Source organism: Triticum dicoccoides, chromosome 1B (assembly GCF_002162155.2).
Source record: "Triticum dicoccoides isolate Atlit2015 ecotype Zavitan chromosome 1B, WEW_v2.0, whole genome shotgun sequence".
Lineage (NCBI taxonomy): Eukaryota > Viridiplantae > Streptophyta > Magnoliopsida > Poales > Poaceae > Triticum > Triticum dicoccoides.
Genome location: NC_041381.1, coordinates 502,303,201 through 502,313,389, shown reverse-complemented (window position 1 = coordinate 502,313,389; position 10,189 = coordinate 502,303,201). Strand labels below are relative to the sequence as shown.

The window sequence follows — 10,189 nt, the reverse complement described above, 5'->3', positions numbered from 1 at the left end:
GGGCGAGGAACTAAAGGATGTTCGTGCTCAGCTGTCGGACTCCGTGAAGGAGAATTGGCGGCTTCAACGCGGCATTTTTAGTAAGTTCTTGAATGAACTTCGAAAAAGGAGTTTGGCGAGGAAGTCGATTGACAGAGTTATGTCTGTAGGTATGCTGACAGGTCGACCTGCAGAGGAAATGCCCGGTTCTACGAGTGACATTCTTCCCGAGCTCTCACAACTGCACGAACGAGTTCGGCAGGTGATGCAAGGCATCGCCCAGGACTTGTGGCTATCCGTCTCCCTGCCCGAAGGCCTCGAAGAGCTTGTAGAGAAGCTGAAGGGAGCGCGGCGGTGCTTCCGATTATGGAAGATATCAGCCTGCCGTCAAGGCGCCAGGGAGGCCTGGGCCATGGTGAAGACGCGGTACACGAAGGCTGACCCAAACCACATTGCCGAGGTCAGACCTGTAGGGCCCGATGGGAAGGAGATCCCTGTGAGTTTAGTGTACGGACAGGTAGAGTTGGACGCCAAATATTCTCAACAGGACTGTAAACTAGACAGCCTGTTGGATGGTATTGAAAAGGAATATACCCAGTCAAATTTACTATGTAATTTAAGATGACATGTAAAATGCCTTCTAGCCGGATTGTAGATCGTTTGTCATGGCGGACCTTTTCGCTTCAGCCTCAGGACCCGATAGTCCGGAGTGTGTCCGAATACCCTCTCGATTATGTAAGAACCGGGGCATGCGTGGAGACCAGGTGTAGGGGTCATTAGTGCTTGAACAGACAAGTGCCCAACTAGTTATGTTATATTACATGGTTAGTAAGAAACATCTTCCAGGGAGAATAGTTCCGTTAGGGGTTCCTTTCTCTGGGAGGCATGCCCTAAAGTGCATGTTCGGACTGCGATAAAAGCAGAAAAGCATCTGGGGGCGGATAAATAAACGACTGGGAAATCATCTTTTAGTTCACTGACCGAATATTCCCTTAAGAACGCTAGCTTTCAGCTTCACCCAGTCTGAGGTACACATCCGGCTGACCCGGCAGTAACAATCGCAGAGGTGCTCCCTTTACCGCCTAGCCGAACAATCGGGAACGTAGGGGTAAGCACAGGAGCTAGGCAACCCAGCTTGGCCAAAACTTAAGTCATATCGATGCATATAATGGTGAATAAAAGGTACATGCGGAAGTGTGACACATGTGTTGGGCATGAGGCCCGTATAAACAAACTTCTGTTAGAGAAGCCCCCATGTATTATGAGCGCGGATAGCGCGTCAATTGTGTGCGAACAAGGCACAAACGAGCCCTTAAAGGCTGTAAGAGAAAAGGAGGGAGAAGGAGAGAAATATAAGACAGCTAATGTGTAAAAAATAGATAGAGGAAGGAGACGAACACAGAGTCCGACGCTAGGCGTAGAATCTTCGTAGACGGGCTCCGTTCCATGGGTTCGGCTCGAGTCGGTTATCCGATGCATCTCGCAGATGGTACGCTCCACCAGTCAGGACTTGGTCAATTATGAAGGGACCTTCCCATTTGGGCTTAAGTTTGTCCTTTTTCTTGTCCGGCAGGCGTAGAACTAACTGGCCAACATTGTAAGTTTTGGCCCGTAGTTCTCTGCTTTGATATCTTCGAGCCTGCTGTTGATAAAATGCGGAACGGGCTTTTGCCACGTCGTGTTCCTCCTCCAAGGCGTCCAAACTGTCCTGCCGATCGAGTTCGGCTTCTCTTTCTTCATACATGCGCACGCGAGGTGAGTCATGAATTATGTCGCAGGGCAGAACTGCCTCTGTGCCGTATACCATAAAGAATGGTGTGAATCCGGTAGTGCGATTCGGCATGGTCCGCATCCCCCAGAGTACAGAGTCGAGCTCCTCTACCCTGTGCGTATTATATTCCTTGAGGGACCGCACTAACCTGGGTTTGATGCCGCTCATGATTAGACCATTTGCTCGCTCGACTTGACCGTTAGTTTGTGGGTGATAGACTGAAGCGTAGTCGAGCTTGATGCCCATGTTTTTGCACCAGAGTTTGACCTCTTCGGTCATAAAGTTCGTGCCATTCTCAGTGATGCTGCTGCGGGGGACGCCATAATGGTGTACGACCCCTGATATGAAGTCTATCACCGGTCCGGATTCGGCCGTCTTAACAGGCTTGGCCTCTATCCATTTGGTGAATTTGTCCACCATGACCAGTAGGTATTTTTGCTTGTGGGTTCCTCCCTTAAGGGGTCCAACCATGTCAAGCCCCCAGACCACGAAGGGCCAGGTGATGGGTATAGTTTGGAGGGCAGTGGGTGGCATATGGCTTTGGTTAGCAAAGAGTTGGCAACCGACGCATCGTTGGACTAAGTCCGGAGCATCTGCTCGGGTCGTCGGCCAATAAAATCATGTACGGAAGGCCTTTCTTACAAGGGCCCGGGCTGCGGCGTGGTGCCCGCCGAGTCCGGCATGAATTTTTGCCAGGAGATTTCGCCCTTCCTCTTCGGAGATACACCTTTGAAGGACTCTGGTGGTGCTTTTCTTATAAAGCTCTCCCTCATGGACTTTACAGGCTTTAGATCGCCGCACTATGCAGCATGCCTCGTTTTGGTCCTCAGGAAGTTCCTGCCTGGTCAGGTAGGCTAGGAATGGTTTTGTCCACGGGGCAATGACTGCCATTATTACATGGGCTGAAGATGTTGCTTCGTTGGCCGAGCCTCCCGTTGAGTCAGAATGTTCGGTGTCGGGCGGTGCGGTTGGATCCGGGCTGTTATTTCCGGATTCCCCTTCCCATGATACGGATGGCTTGAATAGCCTCTCCAAGTAAATGTTGGGGGGGGGGGGACTGCATCGCGCTTTGCGCCGATGCGTGCCAAGACGTCTGCTGCCTGATTGTTTTCCCGGGCTATATGGTGAAATTCGAGCCCTTCGAACCAAGCTGACATTTTCGGATCCTTGGCGTCAAAGTCTCCATTTATTTGGGATATCGCGAGGTTCGAATCCCCACGCACCTCTAGACGTTGAATGCCCATGGAGACTGCCATCCGGAGACCATGTAGAAGGGCCTCGTATTCGGCTGCGTTATTGGAGTCTGTATACATTATCTGGAGTACGTATTGAACTGTATCTCCTGTTGGGGACGTCAGAACGACGCCAGCCCCCAGACCAGCTAACATTTTGGAGTCGTCGAAGTGCATGACCCAATTGGAATATGTGCCGTACTCTTTAGGGAGTTCGGCTTCAGTCCATTCAGCGACGAAGTCAGCCAAAACTTGCGACTTGATAGCTCGCAGTGGCTTGTAGGTTATGTCGAACGGGAGGAGCTCGATGGCCTATTTGGCAATCCGTCCCGTCGCGTCGCAGTTGTTTATAATGTCATTAAGAGGTACTTCGGAGGCTACTGTTATTGAACACTCTTGAAAGTAGTGTCGCAGCTTCCGGGATGCCATAAATACCGCGTACGCTATCTTTTGATAATGCGGGTACCGTGACTTGCATGGAGTGAGGACAGTGGACACGTAGTAAACTGGTTTTTGAAGGGGGAATTTGTGTCCGTCCGTTTCTCGTTTGACGACGAGCACTGCGCTTACAACTTGATGAGTTGCCGCAATGTACAATAGCATTGGTTCGCCGATGTTAGGCGCGGCCAGGACCGGGTTTGTTGCCAATATGGCTTTTATTTCTTTGATTCCGGTCGTGGCGGCATCCGTCCACTCGAAGTGTTTGGTGCGCCGGAGGAGGCGATAAAGGGGTAATGCCTTTTCTCCCAAACAGGAGATAAAGCGGCTTAGAGCCTCCATGCATCCAGTCAATTTTTGTATTTGTTTGAGGTCTTTTGGAATATCCAATTGTGACAGAGCTCGGATCTTGGCTGGGTTTGCTTCAATTCCTCTACCGGATACGATGAAGCCCAAGAGCTTTCCGGCTGGTACGCCGAAAACGCATTTTTCTGGGTTAAGCTTGATGTCATATGTCCGGAGGTTATCGAATGTGAGCCTCAAGTCTTCTACTAGAGTTTCGACATGCTTGGTTTTGACGACCACGTCATATACATATGCTTCAACTGTTTTGTCAATCTGGTTTGCCAGACATGTCTGAATCATGCGCTGATATGTTGCACCGGCGTTTTTGAGCCCGAAGGGCATTGTGCTGAAGAAGAATGGGCCGTATGGGGTGATGAATGTCGTTGCGGCTTGGTCTGGCTCTGCCATCTTAATTTGATGGTAGCCGGAGTATGCGTCGAGGAAACACAATGAATCGTGTCCTGCGGTGGCATCGATAATTTGATCGATGCGTGGGAGGGGGAAGGGATCCTTTGGGCAGGCCTTGTTGAGGTCCTTGAAATCGACGCATAGGCGCCAGGATCTGTCCTTCTTTGGTACCATCACCAGGTTTGCTAGCCAGTCCGGATGTTTTATATCTCTGATGAATCCGGCCTCCAATAGTTTGGCTAGCTCCTCTCCCATGGCTTGTCTCTTAGGTTCAGAGAAACGCCGAAGAGCCTGCTTGACAGGCTTGAATCCTTTTAGGATGTTTACGCTGTGTTCGGCCAGCCTGCGTGGGATTCCTGGCATGTCTGAAGGGTGCCACGCAAAAATGTCCCAATTTTCGCGTAGGAATTCTTGTAGTGCGGCATCAACATCAGGGTTTAATTGCGCCCCGATGGAGGCCGTTTTTGTAGGGTCCGTTGGATGGACTTGGAATTTGACTATTTCGTCCGCCAGTTTAAAAGAGGTGGACTCGGATCTTTTATCGAGTATCACGTCGTCCCTGTTCACCGTGGAGCGCAGCGCAGTCAGTTCCTCGGCCGCTAGGGCTTCAGATAGTGCCTCGAGGGCTAGTGCGGCTGTCTTATTTTCGGCGCGGAGTGCTATGTCCGGGTCACTAGCAAGAGTGATGATTCCGTTGGGCCCGGGCATTTTGAGCTTCATGTACCCGTAATGGGGTATAGCTTGAAAAATTGTGAATGCCTCTCGCCCTAATAGAGCATGGTATCTGCTGCTGAACGGGGCGACTTGAAACGTGACCTCCTCGGACCTGTAATTATCCGGCGTGCCAAACACCACATCCAGTGTGATTTTTCCTGTACAGCACGCTTCCCGACTGGGGATTATTCCTCTAAAGGTTGTGTTGCTTCGCTCAATGCGGCTCCAGTCTATTTCCATTTTTTGAAGGGTTTCCTCATAAATGAGGTTCAATCCGGTTCCATACCCTGTAGAGGGTTTTTGCTTTTTGGTGTTTAACCCAGGTGCCTGGCGATAATGCACCTTTTTATTTCGGACTAGGGTTGTATTCAGGGCCGGATTGTCCCAAAATTTTATTTCGGTTTTCCATGCGCTTTCCGTCGCACAGTACTTTCGTACTACGGATGCCAAGTCGGCGAAGCGTGTAATTTCATGGCGACTTATGTCGTTGAGGATTCCCTTGTTCGTGCAATTATTGCAGAAGAATGAAATTGCATCCTCCTCGCGGCAGTCCTCTATCATGTTCATAACTAGGAGGAATCTGGCCCAGTAATAGTGTACTGTTTCTGCGGGCTCTTGCCGAATTTGGGATAGATCCCTTATATTTGGGTGGGCGGGTGGAATTAAATCCGGAACCTCGCCCAATCTGAGACTCAGGGGCCAAGGAGTTTCCGAACTCGGAAGCTTGGGTTCTTGGACGTCGTCCAATGAATCTAGCCCGCTGCCTGACTTTAGGTTCAGGGCTTGAGTGACGTCCTCCCCTCCGCGGATATCCGGCTCGGAGGGATCGGGAATCCGGACATAACTAGTCCTTAGGATAGATGAAGGCTGGCTGCATTGTTCCTCCACCACTGCAACATGGTCGGTGACCTGGGGAGAGTTAATATCTCTCAGATCGGGTTTAAGCCCAATCTGATCGTAGTCTGTAGCGACTCCCTGGGCGGTGATGTGATCCAAGAGCTCGCTTAAGGAAGAGAGCTCCATCGGATCTAGCTGCTCGGCGAGTTCTGAGTTGACGTGGAGATTGCTTTCGATGACCCGAGAAGTCATCGTCGGCGCGGCGGCCGAATAGGCGGTCATAAGAGAACCGCCTAGCCGGAGAGTTTGGCCAATAGCCAAAGCTCCTTTAGCAACATTGTCGTCTTTAAAGACGAGATGAGGCATCCTTCCTGATGGCGACGGCACATCGGAACTCTCAATGAAAGCACCAATGTCGGTGTCAAAACCGACGGATCTCGGGTAGTGGGTCCCGAACTATGCGTCTAGGTGGATGGTAACAGGAGACAAGGGACACGATGTTTTTACCCAGGTTCGGGCCCTCTCGATGGAGGTAAAACCCTACTCTTGCTTGATTAATATTGATGATATGGGTAGTACAAGAGTAGATCTACCACGAGATCAGAGAGGCTAAACCCTAGAAGCTAGCCTATGGTATGATTGTTGTTCGTCCTACGGACTAAAACCCTCCAGTTTATATAGACACCGGAGAGGGCTAGGGTTACACAAAGTCGGTTACAATGGGAGGAGATCTACATATCCATATCGCCAAGCTTGCCTTCCACGCCAAGGAAAGTCCCATCCGGACACGGGATGAAGTCTTCAATCTTGTATCTTCATAGTCCAGGAGTCCGGCCAAAGGTTATAGTCTCGCTATCCGGACACCCCTTAATCCGGGACTCCCTCACTCTCCCTCAAATAGAATTGCAACAATGATTGCCGGTCTAGTTATCGATTGCCTAGGGACAAATAACTTCCTCGTAACAAAAAAGCTCTCTACCAAAACTAATTTAGTTGTGACTTTATCTAAACAACCCCTAGCTTTTATTTACGTGTTCTTTATTATCTTGCAAACCTATTCTATCACACCTACAAAGTACTTCTAGTTTCATACTTGTTCTAGGTAAAGCGAACGTCAAGCGTGCATAGAGTTGTATCGGTGGTTGATAGAACTTGAGGGAATATTTGTTCTACCTTTAGCTCCTCGTTGGGTTCGACACTCTTACTTATCGAAAACTGTTGCGATCCCCTATACTTGTGGGTTATCACGCGCCCCCGTGATCCGTAGATCGATCTTGGTTGTCCTGCGGCGTTATCCAGTTTATCGCGCAGGTCCTGAGTATTGCCCCGGGCCGTAGTAAACTGGTGCGGGGGTGCGGGCTGGTATTCGGGCTGATATGCCATTTCATCCTGGCCTCGAGGCGGCCGGTCAGCCGTGTGGCGCTCGAGTCCATATTCCTCGGCTGCCAGGACTTCTGTCCATCTATCTGTGAGCAGGTCTTGATCAGCTTGGAGCTGCTGCTTCTTCTTCTTCAGGCTTCTCACCATGGCAATAAGCCGACGCTTGAAGCGCTCCTGCTCTGCGGGGTCCTCGGGCACGCCGAACTCGTCGTCGCCGAGGCTAATATCGTCTTCGGAGGGGGGCATGTAGTTGTCCTCCTCCGGATACCCGTCAGTCGCCTGTTCATCTGGGCTGTCATGCCCGTCTTCCTGTTCGGCCTGCTGAAAGGCGGGCTGTTTAGGGTTATATTCATCGTCGGCACCGTCCGGATTGTTTCCGTCTCCGGTGCCGGTATTATCTTGGCGGGGCTTGGAGCAGTGTGGGCGACGCCCATGCTTTTCTTTCTTCTTGGAGGGGTTATCCTCCATTGCCTCATCGCCATTGGTTTCTTTCAGAGTGTCCACCATGTATATATCATATGAAGAGGTGGCTGTCCACCGCCCTGTGAGCGGTGGCTCCTGTACGTCTCCGGCATCGTCGTCCATGCCGTCGATGTCTTCGAACTCGAAGTCCATCACGTCGGTTAAATCATCGATCATGGCAATCAAGTGGATGGTGGGTGGGCAACGAATTCCTTCGTCGCCTGCTTCCCACTCAAGCCGGACATAGTTTGACCCAGAGTCTCCTGATAGAGAGGGAGACTTTAATGAATTCAGCATGTCGCCAAAGGGCGAGTGTTGAAAGATGTCCGCAGCGGTGAACTCCATCACTGGAGCCCAACCTGGCTCGGCTAGCTCGAGGGTGTCCGGACCGGAACCAACGACCGGATACGAGTCCGGGGGTCCGGGGTTGCAGGACTCCACAGAGGTGAGACCTGTGTTTGGCTCCAACGCCGATGAGTATGCGGCCTGCGGGGCGGGGTCTAGCCCTTCGTCCTTGGGCAACGCAACCGTTCTGGATTTAGATCCGGGGCTATTGTAGGGATGACGTTTCGAGCATTGTCCGACAACAGGGCTAGGCCGTGCCCGTCGTGACTGTCCGGCGCTCCCGTCACAGGGCCGAATCCGTCGAAGATCAAGTCTCCGCGAATATCCGTTGTGCATTTCAAGTTTCAAAACCTGATCTGGTAGCCAGGGGCGTAGCTGTCGATCTGCTCCAGATGGCCTAGCGAATTGGCCCGCAGTGCGAAGCTGCCGAACACAAAGATCTGTCCGGGGAGAAAAGTCTCACCCTGGGCCGTGTTGTTGACGATTGAAGACGCCATCAAGCCTTGAAGCGACGGCACAGAGGAACTCTCAATGAAAGCACCAATGTCGGTGTCAAAACCGGCGGATCTCGGGTAGGGGGTCCTGATCTGTGCGTCTTAGGCTGATGGTAACAGGAAGCAAGGGACACAATGTTTACCCATGTTTGGGCCCTCTCGATGGAGGTAAAACCCGACTTCCTGCTTGATTAATATTGAAGATATGAGTAGTACAAGAGTAGATCTACCACGAGATCGTAGAGGCTAAACGCTAAGAGCTAGCCTATGATGGTATGATTGTAATTGTGATCGGCCTTCTAAGGACCATCCTCTATGTTTTATATAGACACAGGAGAGGGCTAGGGTTTACATGGAGTCGGTTACAAGGAAGGAAACATAATATCCGGATCGCCAAGCTTGTCGTCCACGCAAAGGAGAGTCCCATCCGGACACGGGCCGAAGTCTTGAGTCTTGTATCTTCACGCTTCGATAGTCCGGACGATGTATATAGTCCGGCTGTCTGAATACCCCCTAATCCAGGACTCCCTCACATACCACATCAAAAAACGACAAAAACTCACATGACCGAACAACTTCGGCTGAGAACAGTGATCTCCGAGGCCAACCAGCAGGAGAGCAACAGAGGCCAAACAAAACCGCCGCATCTTACAATGAAGAAAATGAATAGCAGAAGAGAGAGGAAGGCGAACAACTAAGCGGACTGGATTAAAAAAAAAGAACAACAGAAATTACCAGGTGGCACACCGGCAGGACGAACAACATATGGAAAGCCATGACCCACGAAGGAAGGAGCACAACTAATAACAGAATCTGCAAGAAAGAAAGAGAAAGCTGACCACAATATCGGAAGCAGCAAGAACAAACAGGCTGCATCAACAAGGGTCAGTTGCGTATACCAAAAAAATAGACACACTTACCAACAGTAGAGTCAACAGGCCGCTTCCCTAACGAAATCTCCCGGCGACGGCTATGGAAATCTCCATGGAGAAACTGCTCGGAGTCAGAACACTGTACACCTAAAAAATAGAGTAAGCAAGTAAGACGCCCGCATACTAAACAAAAGGAAGAAGCACGATCCAGACAAAGGTACAAACGCACAAAAATAGACAAACACACCAGGCCGGCGAGAACAGAGCGGCTGGCGAGCCACCGCGGAGCGGGAACGCCTCCCTGAATGAACTCCAGCGGACTGACGACACATAGCAACGGCTGGTGTCACCGACGATGAATCAGCAGGAGGAACAGGCTCGCCAGTACGACGAACACAGGCATTAACGGAGGCCCGAATCCCAGGAGGACGACCCCGACGGCGCCGCACATAGCGAACAGAAGCAGAAGCAACCATGGCCAGGGCAAGAAGGAACAAGAGGAAGGAAATGGAAGGCAGTGGAATGCGGAACAAACGGGCAAAGGAGATGCTATTTATAGGAAGAGGAGAGAAGACGAAGACAAATCCAAAACAACCATCGATGTTGTTGTAGAATCGCCCAGAAATCCGTAAGAAAGCGGCAACCAATGTAAAGAAAAGACCAGAAGCTGTGGGCAGCAATCGACCTAACCGAAGGCGTGCGAATCGCTGACCAGATCCCCGTAGAAAGCCCATGCAACCAATCGGGGACTGGGAGACAGGCAGAGCATGCAGCCAATGAACAACTCGAGCCACAATTTTCTATACTATCCGACAGAAATCGCTGGACGCACCAAAACGCATACACAACCAGGTTCCCCACAAAAGCACGTGGCAGCCATTCATTGGTCGATTATTTACTGTCAAGAAAAAG

General features: G+C 50.9%; 1 protein-coding gene across 1 annotated transcript; it reads right to left on the bottom strand.

Annotated features, from left to right (window-relative positions):
* Positions 1-8,851: 8,851 nt before the first annotated feature.
* On the bottom strand, positions 8,852-9,780 carry LOC119307386. Its single transcript, XM_037583465.1, has 3 exons — positions 9,525-9,780; positions 9,326-9,424; positions 8,852-9,218 (listed from the first exon to the last, which is right to left on the bottom strand). The coding sequence occupies exons 1-3, from the start codon at positions 9,751-9,753 to the stop codon at positions 9,100-9,102; spliced, it is 447 nt and encodes a 148-aa protein (XP_037439362.1). The 5' UTR covers positions 9,754-9,780; the 3' UTR covers positions 8,852-9,099.
* Positions 9,781-10,189: the final 409 nt, after the last annotated feature.